The sequence below is a fragment of the Prionailurus viverrinus genome, chromosome C1 (genome assembly GCF_022837055.1).
Source record: "Prionailurus viverrinus isolate Anna chromosome C1, UM_Priviv_1.0, whole genome shotgun sequence".
Classification (NCBI taxonomy): Eukaryota; Metazoa; Chordata; class Mammalia; order Carnivora; family Felidae; genus Prionailurus; species Prionailurus viverrinus.
In genome coordinates, this window is record NC_062568.1 from 178,485,935 (window position 1) to 178,507,929 (window position 21,995).

At 44.9% G+C, this 21,995-nt stretch overlaps 1 protein-coding gene and 1 pseudogene across 1 annotated transcript; one reads left to right on the forward strand and one right to left on the reverse strand.

Moving 5' to 3' along the window:
- Positions 1-2,241: 2,241 nt before the first annotated feature.
- LOC125171763 (small nuclear ribonucleoprotein Sm D2-like) lies at positions 2,242-5,040 on the forward strand (annotated as a pseudogene).
- Positions 5,041-7,075: 2,035 nt separating this feature from the next.
- On the reverse strand, positions 7,076-21,633 carry AKR1A1 (aldo-keto reductase family 1 member A1). Its single transcript, XM_047869503.1, has 9 exons — positions 21,283-21,633; positions 12,769-12,857; positions 10,933-11,052; positions 10,616-10,767; positions 9,789-9,984; positions 8,426-8,625; positions 8,117-8,189; positions 7,889-7,975; positions 7,076-7,240 (listed from the first exon to the last, which is right to left on the reverse strand). Exons 2-9 carry the CDS (start codon positions 12,850-12,852, stop codon positions 7,175-7,177), a joined length of 978 nt encoding a protein of 325 aa, XP_047725459.1. The 5' UTR covers positions 12,853-12,857; positions 21,283-21,633; the 3' UTR covers positions 7,076-7,174.
- Positions 21,634-21,995: the final 362 nt, after the last annotated feature.

Sequence of the window (21,995 nt, forward strand, 5' to 3'; positions counted from 1 at the left end):
GCTCTGTGCTGATAGTGCAGAGCCTCCTTGGGATTCTCTCTCTCCCTCTCTCTTTGCTCCTCCCCTGCTCACTCTCTCTCTCTCAAAATAAATAAACTTTTTTTTATAATTTTTAAAAATGTTTTTATTTATTTTTGAGAAAGAGAGAGACAGAGCATGAACAGGGGAGGGTCAGAGAGAGAGGGAGACACAGAATCCGAAGCAGGCTCCAGGCTCTGAGCTGTCAGCACAGAGCCCGACGCGAGGCTCGAACTCACGGACCGTGAGATCATGACCTGAGCCGAAGTCGGATGCTCAACCGACTGAGCCACCCAGGCGCCCCTCAAAATAAATAAACTTTTAAAAAAATGTTATATAAGACAGAAATAAACATCTTAGATATATTATCACATATCAAGCAATAACTACCAGAATTGCAAAATAGATAGAGATAAGTCAATAATTGTAGTTAAATTTTAAATGCTTGTCACTCAGAAATCATTATAAGCACACAAAAAATTAGCAGAAATGTTGAAGACATGACTAATACTATTAATATGCTCAAGTGACTAAATATATGTAGAAATCTATACTCAAAACTTCAAATGCACATTATATTCAAACATTATGGATGATTTACAAAAATGGACCACATATTAGGCCACAAGAAAAATCCCAATAAATTCTAAAGAATCCTTGTCATAATTGTACAGACTATATTTTCCAATCACTAAGCTTTATTGCACTGCAAATTAACATTTATAGAGTTGACCCTTGAGCAACAACATGGGTTTGAACTGTGTGGATCCAGTTACACATGTATTTTTTACAGTATAGCACTCTAAATGTATTTTCTCTTCGTTATGATTTTCTCTTTTTAATTTGAGAAGGAAAGGAGGGGCAGAGAGAGAGAGAGGGAGAGAATCTTAAGCAGGCTCCATGCTCAGCAAGGAGCCCAATGCAAGGCTTGATCCCACAACCCTGAAATCATAACCTGAGCCAAAATGAAGTTGGACATTCAACCGACTGAGCCAACCACGCACCCCTATGATTTTTTTAAATATATATTTTTAATGTTTTTATTTATTTTTGAAAGAGAGAGAGAGAGGGAGGGGCAGAGAGAGAGAGAGACAGAATCTGAAGCAGGCTCCAGGCTCTGAGCTGACAGCATAGAGCCCGATGCAGGGCTCAGACTCATGAACTGTGAGATCGTGACCTGAGCTGAAGCCGGACACTTAACCAACTGAGCCACCCAGATGCCCCTATGATTTTCTTAATAACATTTTCTTCTCTCTAGCTTCATTGTAAGAATACTGTATGTAATGCATATAACATAAATATATGTTAAATTACTGTTTATGTTATTGGTAAAGTTTCTAGTTGACAGTAGGCTATTAGTAGCTAAGTTTGAGGGGATTAAAAAAGCTATATGTGGATTTTTGTGAGGAGTGGGAGGGAAGAGGGATCAGTGCCTCTAACTTCTGTGTTGTTCAAGGGTCAACTGTATATAGCATAAATAATATACTATAAATATCCCTTGGGTTAAAAAATCATGAAGGAGGGCACCTGGGTGGCTCAGTCGGTTAAGCATCCAGCTTGGGCTCAGGTCATATCTCGCGGTCCGTGAATCCAAGCCCCCCATCAGGGTCTGTGCTGATAGCTCAGAGCCTGAAGCCTGCTTCAGATTCTGTGTCTCCCTCTCTGTCTGACCCCCCCTACTTGCGTGTTCTCTCTCTGTCTCTCTCTCTCAAAAACAAACATTAAAAATATGTTTTTTAAATCACGAAGGAAGTTAAATACTTAGAATGGAGTGATAATGAACACTCTATATGTCAAAATTCATAGGACATGAAGCTGCATTTACATGAATTCTAGCTTTCAAAAAATTTTGTCAGGAAACAGTAAAAAGAATGACCTAATAATTCAATTTATGAAGTTAAAAAAAGCAATAGAGAAATCTCAGGAGGAAAAGACGTAAGGAAGATACGGCAGAAATCAAGAGAAAAATTGAAAAATAATAAAACTAGAGACTGCTTCTTTTAAAAAAATTAAATATGTGCAGAAAAAATATATAGATAGCAAATGCAGAAAGGAAAATGCAGAAGAAATAACTATAGAAACTTAAACACAATTTAAAAATAAGCATATTAAGAATAACTATATGTTAATAAATTTGAAAACATAGTTTCATGAATATACGGGTGTTGAAGTATGGACGATCCACAGAAAGGAATATAAAGAGGAAAATCAACAGAACTTGTCATGAACATTCTAGCAGTTAACATCTCAACCAATAAAAAGATTTTCAGGGACACCTTTGGCTCAAGTTATGATCTTATGGTTCATGAACTCAAGCCCTGCTTCCAGTGAGCTAGAGCCTTGCTTCGGACTCCACACTGACAGTGCAGGGGCTGCATGAGATTCTGTTTCTCATGCGCCCTCTCTCTCTCAAAAAATAAATTAAAAAAAATTGTTTTTTTTAAAAAGAGATTTTTTTTTAATAAATTTTTTAGATGTTTATTTTATTTTTGAGACAGAGACAGAATGTGAGTGGGTTAGGGGCAGAGAGAGAGGGAGACACAGGATCTGAAGTAGGCTCCAGGCTCCGAGCTGTCAGCACAGAGCCAGACGTGGGGCTCGAACTCACGAACTGTGAGATCATGACCTGAGCCGAAGTCGGATGCTCAACCGACTGAGCCACCCAGGCACCCCTAAAAAGAGATTTTCAATATTTTAATGCTTTGGACAAATATCAGGACTCCTTAATGGATATTTTCCTACATGAATACTGTGACCTCTTTCAAATGCATGTTATCAGTCCCCCTTTTCAAGTATCTTTTTTTTTTTTTAATGTTTACTTATTTATTCTGAGAGAGCACAAGCAGGAGGGGCAGAGAAAGAGGGAGAGAATCCCAAGCAGGCTCTGTGTTGTCAGCACAAAGACAGATGCGGGGGCTCAAAATCACGAGCCAAGCTGTGAGATGACCTGAGCCAAGATCAAGAGTGGAACAGACTGTTAACTGAGCCACTCAGGCACCCCTCCAGTATCCTTTTTTAGATTCATCAACATTTTGACTACAAGGTTCACATTCCTTCCCCTACACAATGTTACAAGGTCTAATTTTTCCTACCTGCCTGTGAGATGGACTCTCCCTTGCAGACTACAAGGCAGTTTCTGAGAGGTGTTAGATTGTACTGGTGTATAAAAAATTTTTGGTGTAAGAACTAGAATGTGGTGGTGCTAGCCATTAGCCGGTGAGCACTCTCTTCCTTTCTTCTGGAATGTAGTCTTAGAAAGGCAAGTCTCATTTTGAAATTCTTTTTATTCAAAACAATAATCATAAAAAGAATTATTTTTGTAAAAATACTTGAGGACTTCATAGTTTTCCAAAAAGCCTTAATACTTTGATATTAAGTATCTTCCTTCAAAGGCTAGTGTCCTCATCTTTGATTTTCTTTGTTGGTTAACTATCAGATCCTCACTTATCAATGGCTTTGGGTATGTTGTATGAAATTTCTCCAGCTTCACTTCCATTGTTTCATCAAATAATACATCTTTTGCAAGATTTGCAATTTCACTTTGCAGTGGATGTGCACTGTATTATCCAGTGATTAGTCAAAGATGTCAACAGAGAAATTCTAAAGTTAAGTATGGTGAGATGTTTGAGTCAGGAAAAATTTTTAATCAGTCAGTTTTGTTTATTAGTGAATAATTTCATGTTATATTCAATAACTTCTGCTTCCTCATATGGGCTGAATTGTGTCCTCTCCAAATTTCTATACTTAACTCCTAACTCCCAGTACCTCAGAATGTGGCTGTATTTGGAGACAGGGTCTTTAAAGAGATAATTAAGTTAAAATGAGGTCATTAGGATGGGTCCTAATCCAACATGACTAGTGTCCTTATAAGAAGAAATTTGGACTGACCTGGGAGTGAAGCCACTACCACCGTGAGCCTCCTCAAGAAGCTCGAGTGATATAAATAGAACTACCCTACGACCCAGCAATTGCACTACTAAGTATTTATTCAAGGGATACAGGTATGCTGTTTAAAAGGGGTACATGCACCCCAATGTTTATAGCAGCACTATCAACAATAGCCAAAGTATGAAAAGAGCCCAAATGTCCATCGATGGATGAATGGATAAAGAAGATACACACACACACACACACACACACACACACACACACACACAATGGAGTATTACTCGGCAACCAAAAAGAATGAAATCTTGCCACTTGCAACTACGTGAATGGAACTAGAGGGTATTATGCTAAACGAAATTAGTCAGAGAAAAACAAATATATGGCTTCACTCATATGAGGACTGTAAGACACAGAACAGATGAACACAAGGGAAGGAAAGCAAAATAATATAAAAACAGGGAAGTGTACAAAACATAAGAGACTCTTAAATGTGGAACAAACAGGGGGTTACTGAGGGGTTGTGGGAGGGGGGATGGGCTAAATGGGTAAGGGGCATTAAGGAGTCTACTCCTGAAATCATTGTTGCACTATATGCTAACTAATTTGGATGTAAATTAAATACATACATACATACATACATACATAAAAGAAGCTCAAGAGTGAGATGACCCCAGAGGAGCTACAGAAGTCGGAGGATGAAGAGTTTAACATGGGTCCACTCTCTGTGCTCACACATCCAGTCAAGAACACCCAAGTGTTCATCAACTGCTGCAACAAGAAGCCCCTGGGCCCTGGGAAGGCCTTTGACAGGCATTGCACCATGGTGCTGGAGAATGTGAGAGATGTGGACTGATGTCCCCAAGAGTGGTAAGAATAAGAAGTCCAAGCCAATCAACAAAACCACTGCATCTCCAAGATGTTCCTGTGTGGGACTGGGTCATTGTGGTCCGGCAGAACCTACTTATCGAAGGCAAGCAGGGACCTCCTCCTCACAGTTGGAATTCCCTCATCCTTCGAAGACCTGCCCTTTGGAATGGGAATAATAAAGTCTTAGGTTTTTTCTGTGGCAAAAAAAAAAAAAAAGAGAGCGAGAGAAGAAATTTGGACATAGAAGTATACAGAGAGAAGTTGTAAAGGCACAGGGAGATGGCCATCTATAAGCCAAGGAAAAAGGCCTGGCACAAATCCTTCCCTCATGACCTTCAGAAGGAAGCAATCCTGACACCTTCATCTTGGACTTGTAACTTCCAGAAGTGTGAGGAATAAATTTCTGTTGTTTAAGCCACCCATTCTGTGGTACTGTTACAACAGGCCTAGCAAATTAATACACCTCATACTCAAACTACTTCATAATTGTAGAAACTTGAATCATGAGTCAGAAGCTATGGAATCATATAGCAAACAACCTGGGGAGGGGGAGGTCAGGAAAGAGGTCCCAGAGGAAGTGACAGCTAAACTGGACATTTAAGGAAGAGGTGTTAACTGCACAGTGGGCTAAAGGATGGGTTGTTCCAGGTAGAAAGGACCAGAAAAAACGACTAACTTCCAACATGCTCCCTCCATCTACTTTTTATCCGTTTAATCCATTCTCTCCACTGCATCAGCATTGTGTTGCTAAGACACATATCATGACAAGTTATTCCAGCTCCAAACTGTGTGGCTTCCTGCTGCGTTCAGGATAAAAGCAAAATCTTTAACTAGGCCCTCCATCACCAGGCCCTACCTAATTTCAGCATTATTTCATGCCATTTCATCCCCACTCACTTTCAGTTTTTATTACAAAAGACTTCTTTAGGTTTTCCCAACAGCTTCTTCTAGTTTCAAGGCTCCCCCCTACCACAAGCTATTCAACTTATATGGAATACTGTTCTCATGCTCACCTCTTTTAACTAATTAATCCCTATTCATCCTTCATATGTCTACTGATTAAATCAGCAGGCTCCTTACTCTGTGTTTTTTCATAACACTTCTTCCAAGTGTAATTAAACTAATTATGCAATTACTTAAAGTCTGTCTCCTCCATTAAACCGTAAGGACCTATGTGTCTTGGTCCCCTGGGTCTGACATTGTGCTTAACTCATGTAAGTACCCAATAAATATGTGAATGAAGAGCAATGGTTCCACTGGAAAACTAAAATATGTTTTGTGTGACTTTTTAGAGGAATTATTCAAAAACTCTCCTGGGGCGCCTGGGTGGCTCAGTCGGTTGAGCAACCGACTTCGGCTCAGGTCATGATCTCATGGTTTGTGAGTTCAAGCCCCGCGTTGGGTTCTGTGCTGCCAGCTCAGAGCCTGGAGCCTGCTTCTGATTCTGTGTCTCCCTCTCTCTCTGACCCTCCCCCACTCATGCTCTGTCTCTCTCTGCCTCAGAAATACATAAACATTAAAAAAAAAAAATTAAAAAAAAAAACAAACTCTCCTAAAACCACAGTGGCTAGGGCACCTGGGTGACTCAGTAAGTTAAGTGCCTGACTCTAGGTTTCGGCTCACGTCATAATCTCACAGTTTGTGGGATTGAGCCCTGTGTCAGGCTCTGAGCTGGCAGTGCAGAGCCTGCTTGGGATTCTCTGTCTCCCTCTCTCTCAAAAATAAATAAATATACATTAAAACAACAACAACAACAACAAAAAACCTCAGTGGCTTCTGGTGGGACTATAAAATACATGCAGACTGACAAGTTTTTTGGACTGACTTGACCTCCTTCAGGTAGCCTATGCATACTGACTATAGTGTCTATGAGACAAAGCCCCTATCCCCTCCTTTCTTGGTATTATAAGCTGGAAATCTCAAACTTCTGAATGTTTGTTTGTTTGTTTTCCTCTTCACAGTCCTAAACCTAGGGGCTGAACAGGGTGGTGGGGTGGGAACCCAAGACCCAGGCCCAGCAGTGTCACGAAACCACGGGATCGCACTGCCATAATGGCACGCCAAGAACCAATTTTGGGCACTCTGGGGAGCATGTAAGTGCTGCAAACTGCCAGTAGATGGCACTACTCCATCAAGGTACCTAATTCAAGAAAGTAGAACTGGAATTCAGCCACATTCTTGTTCCTCCAGAACCAAAAGAAGTCTGGGCTTGGGGCTGGTGCAATCCAGGGTTCCTAGGTCTGGCATTCCTAAGGGAAACCATTTTTATTTTGGGTCTGACCAGACAAATAAGACAAGCAAGTAGTATGGATGTTCCAGTGGTTTTTATTAACTCCTTCTTTCTGGGGGTGGCAGGACCTTGTAGCTGGAGAGGTGGAAAGGAAACCACAGAGTGGTGGTCTCAGTATGGATCATTAAAAGGATACAGAGGGTGCCCTGCATCTCTTGGGACCCTCTTCCCATCCACCTGGAAAGAGAGACAGACAGATGACTATTAGCAGGAATTGACATTCCAAAGACACAGGGCATTTTTCCCTGAATCTTCATAAACAATGTCACCTGTAAGCACTATGACAGATGGCAGTGGCAGGACCTGGACCTCAGACAATGCCAGTGTCAGCACTCCAGCAAACCATAGTCTGTTATATACCTGTCCCTGCCCCTAAGAGATTGCAGTCTCAGCTGGGATAAGGAATTATTTATATCCCTATGTGTAACAGGCTTCAACCCAACCTCAATCCCTCTACCAAGGTTGAGAATGCCTTCTAGGCTCCTCTTATTTATACCATTTACTGAGAACTTGCTATGTGTCAAGAACTGGGAACTTGCTATGTCTCAGTTTACTGGGAAACTGAGGCTTGGAGAAGTTAAATAACTTGTTCTAGGTCACAAGGTCATATAGCCTGGGACTCACAGGCTATATGCTTTATTCCCAAGCCATACTACTTCCCCAAGCTTAATAAAAATAAAAAAGCCCACTGTGTGCAGGAAAAGCAATCCTACCAACAACATCCTGCCTCTCCTCTGACCAGGGAGGTTGAGGCCAGTTTTGGGCCAGACTCCTGCTGCAAAACTTACATTTATTCTCTAACTTTAGCACATGATATATACTCACAGTGATCATGGGCACAATGTATCGCCAATTTTTATTCAGGGTGTCTAACTGCTTCATCTCTTCTGGGCTAAAGGTGAAGTCAAACACCTGGGGAGGGAAAGTGGAGGTCAGGAAAGCCAGCTTTGTGTGTGGAAGTTGAGATTCCAGAACACTGCCTTCTTGCCAGGCAGAGTCGGAGCCAGACTGTGTCCCAATGGTCTAAAAGAGAAAGGACCCATCACCAAGTACCTGGATGTTCTGAAGGATACGTGAAGGTGTGATACTCTTGGGGATGGAGATCACTTTCCGCTGGACCTGCCACCTAAGGTGGGTGATTGAAATAGAATTAGGAAGAGGAGTCAGTACTCACAAGCAGTGTTTTGTCTTCCACGCAGTGTTCTCTAAACTCCTGGACTCTCTGAGCCTCACTAGAATGGGGAACATGCCTCAGAGTAGCTTCCCCCAGATTACATACATGGCAAGATTAGCAACCACATCCCTCAACACTTGCCTCCCAATCCAGTGCCCTCCCCCACCTTTCTCCAAGACTGCGCACACCTGAGCAGGATCTGAGCCGGAGACCGGCCATACTTTTCAGCCAGTGCCAGGATCACTGGCTCCTCCAGTAGGACAGGCTCATTAGGATCACGCCAAGCACGATCAGAGGAGCCCAGAGGACTATAAGCAGTCACCTCCAGGCCACGTGCTTGGCAGTGGGCAATCAGCTCCTTCTGAGACAGGTATGGGTGGCATTCCACCTGAATCAAGAAAAAACCCATCACTATAGGTTGGCCACACCCAAATTTTAGAACCCCACCCACACATCTTGACCAACCTTGCACTGCTGATCCCCCCACTTCCCCTCAAATCACTTTTCTCACTCTCCATCTTCCACTGTCCATTTCATTCTATTCCCACACTTCAATGCCTTTCATTTCTTTATTTTTGGTTTTCTAATATTCTTATATTTGATATGAACCAATATATAGTACTTGTTCTCACTGACAGAAACTTACTTTATCTATTTTTAATATTTTTTTAAGTTTATTTATTTGAGAGAGAGAGCAGGGGAGGGGCTGAGATAGAGGGAGAGAGAAAATCCCAAGCAGGCTCCACGCTGTCAGCACAGAGCCCTATGTGGGGCTCAAACTCCCTAACCGTGAGATCACAACCTGAGCCGAGACCTGAGCTAAAACCAAGAATCATATGCCTAACCCACTGAGCTACCTAGGCACCCTCAATCTTACTTTGTATGTACGTTATTCATATTTATTTCCATTGTGTTTCAATCAAACAGACCTTTTTAGCTTTTTTGAAATTTAATTCCAGTGTAGTTAACTCAATGCCCTTTATCTTTAAGTTTTTATTTTTTGGGGCACCTGGGTGGCTTAGTCAGTTGAGTGTCTGACTCTTGATTTTGGTTTTGGTCGTGATCTCAGGGTCATGGGATCAAGCCCTGTGTCGGGCTCTACACTGAGCCTGGAGCCTGCTTGGGATTCTCTCCCTCTGTCCCTCTTCCCAACTCACACACTCTCTAAAATAAAAAATAAAAAAAATTTAAGTTGTTTTTTTTAAATGTTTATTTTTGAGAGAGACAAGCTCGAACAGGGGAAGGGCAGAGAGAGAGAGGGAGACACAGAATCTGAAGCAGGCTCCAGGCTCTGAGCTGTCAGCATAGCACTCAATGCAGGGCTTGATCCCATAACCCTGGGCTCACAACCTGAGCTGAAATCAAGAGTTAGACACTCAACAGACTGAGCTACCCAGGCACCCTTAGTGCCCTTCTTTATGCATAGAATTTTACACTAACACTTCTGAAAACTTGCTAACCATCTCCATAAAATAGACACATCATCTGCTCACTCATGTTCTTGAACACACATATACCCCCAAACCAACAGATCTGCTTTGCTGTACTTACCTGCAAGACAGCTGGGCGCACAGACGCCACACTGAGCACGTCATCAATCTGCCGACTGCTGAAGTTGGACAGGCCCAGTGCCCGTACCAGCCCCTTATCCACCAGTGCCTCCAGAGCCTTCCAGGTCTCCTTGTAGTGGGTAGAATCATAGCGGATAGTCCCATCAACATTCTTAGGGAAAGGGTTGTCTCCTCGCCTAAGTGAAAGACAGTTCCCCATGAGTGGGCACAAATGTAGGCCTCCTACCTTACCTGCCCATCCAGCCACTCTGTGTCCCCATACTAAGCCCAGAAAGGGCAAAAAGCCAAGAATAAGAAACCTTATTAAAGAAACCCTTTAAGGTCATGACCCAGGCATTAACTTTATACAGAATGCCCATTTCTGCTCCTCTTCTTCCTAGACACATTGTACCTCTTCTCCTCTGGAAAATCTCCTTGAACTTCTTCCCCCTCAGAGAGTTGCATGCTCTTGCAATCTTCTTTCATTACAGTGCACAGAGCTGATGGTAAGGCTCCTTTCACGCCCTCTGCTGGAGCTGACTCTCTACGGCAATCTCTAGGTCTAGCTTAGAAGCTAGTAGTTTTTTGAATAAATTAAGGGGGCAGGAGGGACCACCCGCGCACCCCTAGGGTACACACCATGCGAAGCTGCCCTCCTTTTCTGTAGCTAAACTTCTGGCTGCTGTGGCATAAAAGGCTGAGTTCCCACAGCAAGCTGAGGAATGTTCCTCTCCTGCTCTGCTCCTGCTCTGCTCCTGTGCCTTATAAGTTCCTAACCTGACTCCCACAACACCCGACTCCCTGGATAAAGACCCTGGCAAGACTCACTCAAAGGCATAAGGCCAGTGCATTAGGTACAGGTCCAAATACTCCAGCTGGAGGTCAGCCAGTGTCTTCCGGAGGGCAGGCTCCACATCCTCAGGGTGGTGTTTAGTGTTCCATAGCTTGGAAGTCACAAACACCTCCTCTCGAGGCACCACCTGGTACAGGGGGCAGGGCCCATAGTGAGAAGAGCCCTGGGCACCCAGTCACCCACCCTCACCTCTGGGAAACTGATTAGAAGGAAGGTGCTTTCAGACCCCTCTGTCCAGGTGCCCCAGGTCCAGAGCTCTCTCACCCCATCCCTCTGTAGCCCCAGACCTCACCTTGCCAGGTCCCACATTCTCCTTCAAGGCCTCCCCAATCTCCGTCTCATTGCCATAGATAGCAGCACAGTCAATGTGGCGGTAGCCTACACTCAGGGCGTACTTAACAGCAGCCTTTACCTGCCAGGTGAGAGAAGCAGAGGTTTCAGCTCTGCTGGCCTAGGCCAGAAACTGCCCTCCTGAGGGTCACTGATGGGGGAGGGGCAGGATGACTGCAGTTATCCATAAAGTAGGGGTGAAAAGATGAAAGATGGTTCTAGATGAGGGGACCAGAAGCCTCTTCAGAGACCCCAACCCCTTTGTGCCTACCCCAATAACCCCCAAGTTTCCCTCCTACCTAAGCAATCTCAATGCGAGCCCAGCAAAAAACTACCGTTGTATTCCCAGTTAGATGCTCAGCAGGTGGATGTATCCTTTGACAGAGAACAGAAATATAGGTCATGGACACAGGTTCTCTAGTCCTGAAGAGCTGGTTACAGAAACATGATATACAGGTAAGTAATTTGTACGCCAACGCACAGAGAAATGCTTATGGAGCCGTGAAGATCAAGTGAGCTCTGGGAGTTCAGGGAAGCAGAAGAACTCTGAGAGTGGAAGAAAATTAAGGAAGGCAGAGAAGTAAGATGGAGGCTGGGCTCAGAGCCCTCTGTTAGGAAAGAAGAAAGCAGACACCAGGTAGGAGGACAGGTCAGTCAATTTGCTAAAAAACAGACTAGAAACATGGTAGCAGAAGCAAAACCAACAGTGTCAGGGCCTTGCCATTCAAGATCCCCATCTAGGTATAGCTCTTACTATCCAGATGTACTCCCCTCACCCCTGCTGCCCCATACCCCTAGTTTTGGCCCAGTTCTGACTTCCACCTCCTGCCTTTATGTAGCTCCTGGACTTGTCCTGGGCTATGTCAGTGCCTGCCTAGAGCACAAAGACCCTGACTCCAGGGTTCTAGGCAACTGCAGGAATGAAAGCAAAGGGAAAAGAGGCAGAACACAAAACGAATACCAGCCTAAATCCCTGAGAGAAGAGGCTGTTCTCCCTGCCTGAGTCCCTCTTAAACTTAATCCCCAAACTTCTCTAAAGCCTGATTCAGATTTCCAAAGAACAAGGAAGAAGACCTGGGAAGATGCCCCACCCCAGGTGGGAGCAGATCTCTATTCCCATGCTCCCCTAAGATGAAAAGTTGACAGCAGGGGTTATTATACTCCAGCTCACAGCTGCCTTTTGTTTTTTCCAGCCCTTGTGCTAAGAATGACTTTTACACCTTTAAAAGGTTACATGAATACATAATCACCTCCGTCTTGCAACTTATCCAGCAAAATCTAAATTATTAACCATCTGGTTCTTTAAGAAAAAGTTTGCTAACCCTTGGTCTACACAGCTGACATAGTTATTCTTCAAATCCTGACACCTGCTGTTGTCTATCTCTGGACTGGGCATTAGGGAGTGGCCCAGTCCTCAAGGAACCCTGTGTAGGAGAGGGAGACATGATCACGGCGCAAGGTGGTAAGTGGCATTATGAGGGGTCAGCATAGGGCCAGGCACAGAGGGATCCCATGTCCGCCACAGCACTCAGTGCAGATCCAATTAGGGAAAGAGTTCCTTCCTATTCGCTCGGCCCTACTGGGCCCCTCAGCCCTTCCTCTGAGTCAGCTGAGGAAGCCAAGGGCTCACTGCTGGTCTCTTCTCTTGTTTCTTCCCACTGCCCTTCAGGTTCATCCCTACATGAAATGGAGTATAGGGTTGGGGCTGCTAGGGAAAAGTGCTGGGACCATCTCCCAAATACTGCCTCTTCCCTGGCAGAGGCACAAGAAGCCCTCCTCTTTTTCCTCCATCTCTCACCTGGCCAGGATCGCTCTTCCAGGTGCCCAGTCCAATCAGGGGCATCTTCTGCCCAGTGTGCAGGAGGACACAGGAAGCCGCCATGCTCCCTGAAACACAGATGGGAAGAGAATGGTGTGGGGGTCAGTGCTGCTTGAGCTTCAGCCACCCACCTGTCAAGACTCCTGTAAAACATGGGTGGTAAAGGGAGCACAGCGGCGAAAGGAGAACAAACACGTGGTTGTGTATACATGCCTGTGAGCAGAGGGCAGCTAAGACAGGGTGACTAGAACCAACCAAAGTCAGGAGCTCCTGGACAAATATTAACCGGACCATCAGTTTAGCTGCCTTCCTTCTACCAGGCTAAAGGTCTATGTTAGACAGTTCTAATACCTAAAAACAAAGGTGGGTGGCTCCCAGAAGTACCCAGCCTTGACTACATAAGGTCTCAAACCAGTGTAGGACAGGTAAAGCCATTATGAAACAAAGTGAGACCAAGTGACAGAACAAGGTCAGGGATGGGTCACTTCTCTGAAGATGAAATGAACATTCGCAGGAGGATGTCAGAAACTACAGATTCTCCTAGTCCCTCACAAAGATGTCTGATCAGCATGTTACGAGGCCTGAGTGGGTTATTACAAGGGAAGTAGACCATTGTTTAAAAAAACAAAAACAAAAACAAAAAAACCAAGCTCAGAGAGGTGAAGTTATTTGCCTTGAATCAACAGCTAAGAAGTGGCAGAGCCAAGCATTCAAGGAAGAGCCAATGGAAAAAGGCAAGAAAAGAGAGGTAAACACAGATTCATAATATACTTGTGCTATGCCTCACAGTAGACACATATCACAGTGTGCTACAGAAAAGCAAATGACGTCTGCAGAGCAAGGACCAGGGAATATTGACATTGGCTTTTAAGAGTAAGTTGGACTTTCCTAAGAGTCAAGGGGAAAAGGGTTTCCAGGATGGGTAATTAGACACAGCAGAAAGCAGTAAATTATAGACAGAGGAAAATTTCCAACTGAACAAAACAGGTGGGTGATTGGAACAACCTTCTTTGGAGAGCTATGAAAATCAGAAGTCTCCAAATGACCCACGGATACTCATTCAGGCAGCAAATGCTTAATATTCCTGGCCGTGTGCTAGATCTAAGAGACATACATATTCAAATAAAGCCCCTGCCCTCTTGGAGTTTATGGGCTAGTAGGGGCTGGACTGAGGATATCAGTACAATGTATAAGATAGGAGCAAAATCTGCTCAAGTGCTATAAGAAAAGAGTAACCCTGCTAGGATGGCTTCATGGAGGGGATATTTGAGTCGTCTTTTTTTTTTTTTTTTTTTTTTAAGATTTTATTTTTAAGTATTCTTGGGGTGCCTGGGTGGCTCAGTTGGTTGAGCATCTGACTTCAGCTCAAGTCATGATCTCATGATTTGTGAGCTTGGGCCCCACGTCGGGCTCTGTGCTGACAGCTCAGAGCCTGGAACCTGCTTCAGATTCTGTGTCTCCCTCTCTCTCTGCCTCTCCCCCACTCATGCTCTATCTCTTTCCCTCTCTCTCTCAAAAATAAATAAACATTAAAAAAGTTTAAAAGAAACTATTTTATTTTTAAGTATTCTTTACACCAATGTGGGGCTCAAACCCACAACCCCAAAGTCAAGAGTCGCATGCTCTATCAACTGAGCCAGCCGGGCATGCCAAGTCAAGTCTTGATGAATAGCAATTATCCAAGCGAAAGGGAAAAAAGAAAGAATGCTCACCCTAGAGCGGATAAGGTAGAAGCCTTTTCCCTTGATTTCATTAGTACTATAGATATCACTCCCTTGGGATTGATTTCATTGCCAGCAATACCTTTATAAATATAACCTTTGTTTCCAAGTTCTGAAAAGACATCCAGAATATTATGGTAGAGCAAGAACTAAGACAAGTTCTAAGTATAACTGACACATCAAAATTGTCTTTCCTGATACGTCTGACTCCGGAAGAATTTTTTTTTTTTTTTTATAAATGTTTATTTTTGAGAGCAAGAAAGAGAGCAGGGGAGGGGCAGAGAGAGAGGGGACAAAGGATCCAAAGCAGACTCTGCATTGAGAGCAGAGAGTCTGACATGGGCTTGAACTCACGAACCAGAAGATCATGACCTGAGCCAAAGTCAGATGCTTAATGGACAGAGCCACCCAGGCACCCCTGCAAGAACTTTACAGTCTAGCATAACCTGGTTATGGAGACCACCTGTTTCTGCTAAAACAAAAACAAAAAGTTCAATCTGGGCATCAAACCACAGATCACTTGAGTGCTAGCAAACTTCCCAGGGATATAAACTTGCCAGAGGATCAGGCAATCATGTCTGGACTTCACAGGAGCAATTAGCCTGCCAGTTGCCACCAGGGTCTGTGGCTGGTTTCCTGGGCTTGATCCCCAAACAAGTGACCGTTGGTCTCTCCCGGATTTCCCAGCACACACTGGAAAACTCTGAAATTACACGTGGACTTAGACTGAGAGCCTTGAACAAAGGCCTGATCTAAGGCGAAAAGGAAGAAGAAACCTGATGCTTGTTTCTCTTTCTTTTGATGCTGAAACTGAAAACCCAAAACAATGAGGCTTGGGGGGGGGGGGGGTTGGCTTCATACAAGTAGGAAGACCTAACAAAGAGCTTCAAAGAACAAGAGCTCCAAGGGAGGGAATAGAAGAGTCTCTGCAAAGAACAAATGTTTTCCTCTAGGACAGGAAGTCATACTCTGCCAGCTCTGGACTTCCTCATCTTCTGCCTGAGGCATTGGCTTTCCAGCCTTCTCCTGAATTAACAGGCTCTGAAGTTGTCAGAAACTGCCTGGCTTGGCCTCTGGCAACACTCAGAAACACTCACGTTAATTTGAGAAGGTTTTACTCATGAAAGAGAGAAAAACTGGGTCTGCATAGGGAGAGGTAGTATCAGGTCTCAGATTTTAGTGGTGCCTGGCTGGCTCAGTCAGTGGAGCATGTACCTCTTGATCCTGGGGTTTTAAGTTCAAGCCCCACACTGGGTACAGAGATTACTCACTCTTTTTTTTTTTTTTTTAAAGGACTCAGGTTTTATTATTCCTAAATCAGTGCCTATGTTTCTTCTCAGAGGAGGGCTCTATAGCTGCTGCTTGCATGCAGGGATCTCAAAAACACAGGAAAAAGAGGAAGCAGTATTTACATGAATGTTCCTGGGCTGCATGGGCCTTTCCTTTACTTCCCATAAATGTTGGTGTCCCTGAGAGTTCTGTTCCCAATCCTCTTCTCACTCCCTAGTTAAGCTCATGTCTTCAGTTATCACTTTAAGCACTGATTCTGCCCACCCTAGTTCTGTACATTCAACTCCCTGGAGATATCTCTACCAGTATGCCCTATAGGTATCTAAGACTCAAAATGTCCAAAACTGAACTCATCAAATCCAACAGCAGAGCACAAAGGAATCAGTTCAGGGCCTGGGGTTGCACAGATCTGAGTCTGAATCTCAGCACACCTTCCCCCATTTGGAAGAGAAACTAGATCTAAAGCACTTTGCACAGTACCTGACCCATGCATGCTCTTCTTTCTGTATACTCTCTCTCACAAGGGACTCAAGGGCCTGGATAACAACTGTTAAAGCAAATCAGACAACATGTTCACAGTATAATCCATCTGATAAAGTTTTGGAGTCGGGGGTGGGAGGTGGGCAGGTTCTGAGCTGACAGCCAAGAAAGAATTTTCTAAGTCTTTGGTACAAAAAGGTGATTTTATTGAAGCAGAAAGAGCTGCACTGGGGTTGTAAAGAGTGACTGTTTATATACTAAGGAGTTGGAGGAGGTCAAGTCAAGGGGAAGTTTTCAAAGAGATTTTCATATGCTAAAGAAGATTCTCAGAATACTGAAGGCCTAGCTATTTGTCAAGTTAAGGCTGTTTTTCCCTCTAGCAAAGCAATGACTTTAAGACATAGGGAGTTGGGGCACCTGGGTGGTTCAGTCGGTTAAGCGGCCGACTTCGGCTCAGGTCCGTGAGTTCAAGCCCCGTGTCGGGCTCTGTGCTGCCAGCTCAGAGCCTGGAGCCTGTTTCAGATTCTGTGTCTCCCTCTCTCTGACCCTCCCCTGTTCATGCTCTGTCTCTCCCTGTCTCAAAAATAAATAAAATGTTAAAAAAAAAAAAAAGACATAGGGAGTTCCTGGAGAAATGGAGAAATATTTGCCTCAAGTATTTGTCAATGGGCAGCAGGTTATAAGGAAATTTAATTTTACCTGCAAATTCTGGGGGTGCCTGGGTGGCTCAGTCGGTTAAGCGTCCGACTTCAACTCAGGTCACGATCTCGCGGTCCGTGAGTTCGAGCCCTGCGTCGGGCTCTGGGCTGATGGCTCAGAGCCTGGAGCTTGCTTCGGATTCTGTGTCTCCCTCTCTCTCTGCCCCTCCCCTGTTCATGCTCTGTCTCTCTCTGTCTCAAAAATAAATAAACGTTAAAATTTTTTTTTTAATTTTACCTGCGATTTCCTTCTTGCCTTTGTTCCCCATATCACTACGAAGGGGTGATATTGGGGCTCCAGGAAACTGAGTCTACAGTTTCTGGAGATTAGGCTATTGATAAGATTGCCTTTTTCTTGTAATTTACTAAGACATTTGTAAACTGATGGAGATTGAACAGTTTAACCATCTGTTTTCTGTCCTTTCCTTTGTTCTTGGGCAGCCAGGAGCTCCTGAAGAATATTACACATATCCCACCGTGTGTGTGTGTGTGTGTGTGTGTGTGTGTGTGTGTGTGTGGTGTGTTCGCGCACGCGATAGCTTGTGCTTTGCCCTCAGCTTGCATTATGCTCCCTCATCACATGGGGTCTTGAAAAGCCATCTAAATAAAGTATTTCAGTTCATTTGGCATTTCTGAGTTATTATCATTTTAGGGTTTTGACAGGTGATTGGTAGGGGAGTATACCCTTGCTTGTACTTCTAAGAAACAAGCACAGAAAACTACTTTAAATATGTAACATTGGCCTAGATTAGGTCTATTTGGCTGGGACACAGCAAACACCACCTACCGGCCCCCCCCCAACAAGGTGGGAAAAGTGTGACATTCCACAGGCACCCCTGGCTGCCCAAGAACAAAGGAAAAGGGGAAAACAAATGGTTAACTGATAGAGATCACAGTCTTGCAGGACCTGAGTCCCCACCAGTTTACAAATGTCTTAGTAAATTATAAGAAAAAGGCAATCTTACCAATAGCCTAATCTCCAGAAACCTATAGATTCAGTTTCCTGGAGCCCTAACATCACCTTCCCCTCCATTCTGATGTGGGGAACAAAGGCAAGAAGGAAATGGTAGGTAATGTTAAATTTCCTTATACATTTTTTTTTAATGCTTATTTATTTTTTTGAGACCGAGAGAGACAGAGCATGAACGGGGGAGGGTCAGAGAGAGACGGAGACACAGATTCCGAAACAGGCTCCAGGCTCTGAGCTGTCAGCACAGGGCCCTACGCAGGGCTCAAACTCACGGACCGCGAGATCATGACCTGAGCTGAAGTCGGACGCTCAACCGACTGAGCCACCCAAACACCCCAAAATTAAATTTCCTTATAACCTGCAGTCCATTGATGAATACCTGAGATAGGCAGAGTGAAACATTTCTCCAGGAACTTCCTATAATGTTAATGCCTCACTAAAGGGAAAACCACCTTAGCCTGGTAATAGCAAGGCCTCCAGTATCTTGAGAGTCCTCTTTAGCATATGAAAGTCCTTTTGGAGGTCTCCCTTTTGCCTTTATCTCCCCCCAACTCCATAGGAAATAATTATTGACTCTTTACAACCCCAGGGCAGCTCTTTCAGTCCATGGGTCCTGTCCCTGTGCTTTAATAAAATCACCTTTTTTGCACCAAAGAAGTCTCAAAAATTCTTTCTTGGACGTCGGCTCTAGACCCCCCACCACTCCAAAACCCCATCACTACTAATACTGGTAAATATATATTTCTTAAGTTTATTTTGAGAGAAAGAGAGAGACAGAGAAAGAGAGAGCGCATAAGTGGGGGGAGGAGAAAAGAAAGAGGGAGAGAGAATCCTAAGTAGGCCTGCGCTGTCAGCATGCTTTGAACTCATGAACCATGAGATCATGACCTGAGCCAAACACTTCATGTACCTCTTGACGTGAAAAGAATTTTAAAATATATATTTCTTTTTTTTTAACGTTTATTTATTTTTGAGACAGAGAGAGACAGAGCATGAATGGGGGAGGGTCAGAGAGAGAGGGAGACACAGAATCTGAAACAGGCTCCAGGTTCTGAGCGATCAGCACAAAGCCCGACGCAGGGCTCGAACTCACGGACTGTGAGATCATGACCTGAGCCGAAGTCGGACGCTTAACCGACTGAGCCACCCAGGCGCCCCTAAAATATATATTTCTTAAGTCTTTCTCCAGTCCATCCATATCTGCCTCCACTGCTACTGCTCTAGCTCGAACCACCCCTACCTGAACCACCATCTCTCTGCTTCCAGTGCAGCCCCTCTCCCCACAATCCATTCACTAAATCTGAACATGTGATTCCAAGGCTCAAATTCTTCCAGTAGTTCTTGCTTACCTTCAGGATAAAGTCCACAGTCCTTAGTAATACATTTCATTACCTGGCTCCCATCCTCCTCATTTTTCCACCTCTTCATTCCAAACTCCGTGCTTCAGACTTTGCAAAACCAGCCACCACTTATTAACTCCAGCCACACTTTGCTTCCCCAAGTCCCACCCTTGTCTGGCTAATTACTGCTCATCCTTCAGCTAGCACTTGCTCCTCCTGTGCACTGACAGCTTGTGCACATAGCTGCAGTTGTTTGTTTATATGAGATCCCTCACAAACTAGGGGATACCTTGAGGTCAGAGGTCATCTATCTGAACCCCTTACTCCTAGAGTGCCTGCCCCATGCATAGACGTAGAAACACATGTGAGCACACACACTAAGGCAAATGGGCTGCAGGGCATTTGAGGAAGTCACTGCCTTCATCACTTTTCTTTCTTTCTTTCTTTCTTTCTTTCTTTCTTTCTTTCTTTCTTTCCATTTGAGGAAGTCACTGCCTTCATCACTTTTCTTTCTTTCTTTCTTTCTTTCTTTCTTTCTTCCTTCCTTCCTTCCTTCCTTCCTTCCTTCCTTCCTTCCTTTATTTTGAGGGAGAGAGAGTGCAAGGCAAGCCAAGGAGTGACAGAGAGAGAGGGAGAGAGAATCCCAAGCAGGCTCCATAGGGCTCCAACCCACAAACTGAGATCAGGACCTGAGCCGAAATCAAGAGTCCCATGCTTAACCAACTGAGTCACCCAGGTGCCCCCATCACCTTCTTTTTTCACTTGTTGGGTAACCTGGGAAGAATCATCTCTGGAAGACATCAAAGCACTTTACCATTTTCAGAAAAAAAAAAAAAAATTCCCAGTGGCTTCATACAGGATGATACTGGGATTGCTCACGTACAGATAAGAAAACTGAGATTTGGGGCGCCTGGGTGGCTCAGTCAGTTGAGCGTCTGACTTCAGCTCAGGTCATGATCTCGCGGTTTGTGAGTTCGAGCCCCGCGTCGGGCTCTGTGCTGACGGCTCGGAGCCCGGAGCCCGGAGCCTGCTTCGGATTCTGTGTCTCCTCCTCTCTCTGCCCCTCCCCTGCTCATGCTCTGTCTCTCTCTGTCTCTCAATGATAAATAAACATTTAAAAAAAATTTTTTTTTAATTAAAAAAAAAAGAAAACTGAGATCTTGGGAAATTAACAGGCCTGATCAGAACCCTCAAGACTCTTTTAGGAAGGTCTTGCAGCCTGATATGAGTAGGCTGAAAGGAAGAGTTAATAGTAACTCTATCTGGTGACAGTTCAGATTCCAGCCTCACTGTAACAGAGGTCTGAGGACAGAAAAGCCCTAACTTTCCCAAACCCAAAGCAGGTGCCTAAGTTAGCTAATTTTGCCCACTACTCCCACTTTCAGGAAGTATCTCTGCAATTCCAAAGAAAGGCCGGAGCTCCTGGAAAAATCGTGTTGGTGCTCAAAAAGAAGAGGGCAAGGGCGCCTGGGTGTCTCAGTCGTTTAAACATCCAACTTCGGCTCAGGTCATGACCTCCCGAGTGTGAGTTCAAGCTCTGCCTTGGGCTCTACGCAGAGAGCTCTGAGCCTGGAGTCAGCTTCAGATTCTGTCTCCCTCTCTCTCTGCTCCTCCCCCGCTCCCCCACTTGCGTGCTCGCGCGCGCGCGCTCGCGCGCTCTCTCTCTCTCTCTCTTAAAAATAAATTAACATAAACAAAAGAGGGCAACTAAAATTTACTGAGCACCTAATAGTTGACGGGCGTTTTAAAAGCTTTATCTCAATTCTCACTACAGTTCCGATGTAGGAACTCATTTCATCCGTGAGTAAACTGAGGTCCAGAGAAACTGAGAACTTTTCCAAGATCACAATGAGCTCAAATCCGAAACCAAATCAGGTTGCCTCCAGAGCCTGCGCTCTCCGCTCTATTCCGAAGGCACACAACTCTGTAGTTTCATTACAGATCAAGGCCATCTCCTCTGCGAGAAAGATGGAACAGCAGCAGGGGAAACTCACCTCGGTTCAATCACAGAGCGTGAACAAAACAGTGTGATCGCTCTTCGGTTCTGCACCTTGCCAACGTTACAGTAAGCCTCAGCTTCCGGAACTGGTGGGCTGCAAAGGAAGTTGGTTGGCCTGATGGTGGAGGCAGGAATCTAGCTTAAGTCTGGCGGTGAGGAGGAAGCTCCTCCCGGAGGAGGGGAGAGGGCCGGCATTCAGCATCACGCGCAGTGGTGGACCCCACCCCGCCCTGTAAAGGGCTGGAGTTTGGAAGCCAGAGTTGGGAGCCTGCACCAGCTCCACCTCTAGCTCTGGTGGTTGGATTGGCTGGAGTCTAGACACACTTCACTGCGCAGGTTTGGAATACGTGGGGGCAGAGTGAAGCGCGAGCCTCTGGCCACTTGGGGGACCCTAACGTCGGGGCCAGTCAGTGCCTCTGCTGGCCCACAATGCACCGCGCGCCACAGCCACGCCGCTCTAGGCTGCTGGAGCTCCTTCTGCTGGAGGGAGGAGGGTACTGGGTGTCACATTGCAGGTTCTTCTGGTGTCTCCACTCCATCCGGGTTCGCAGAACCGACTCTCGCTCCTGTCTTTTAGAGTCAGGTTGGCGGGGTTCCCAGTATATACCTAAACTGGCTCCGTTACTTGGTCTGGCAAACAGGCTCGGAGAGCAGCCGCGATAAAAGTTGTCTGTAACAAGGAAGAGGTCGGGTCTCTGGGCTGCAAGC

What these genes read in the sequence shown, in the direction of transcription:
- AKR1A1 (XM_047869503.1), bottom strand. Translation starts at nt 12,852, where the DNA reads ATGGCGGCTTCCTGTGTCCTCCTGCACACTGGGCAGAAGATGCCCCTG. An exon ending in CCGGCTCAGATCCTGCTCAG is followed by an intron (nt 8,190 to 8,425) that starts GTGTGCGCAGTC and finishes CACCCACCTTAG; the next exon opens with GTGGCAGGTCCAGCGGAAAG. An exon ending in GTATCCTTCAGAACATCCAG is followed by an intron (nt 7,976 to 8,116) that starts GTACTTGGTGAT and finishes TTCCCTCCCCAG; the next exon opens with GTGTTTGACTTCACCTTTAG.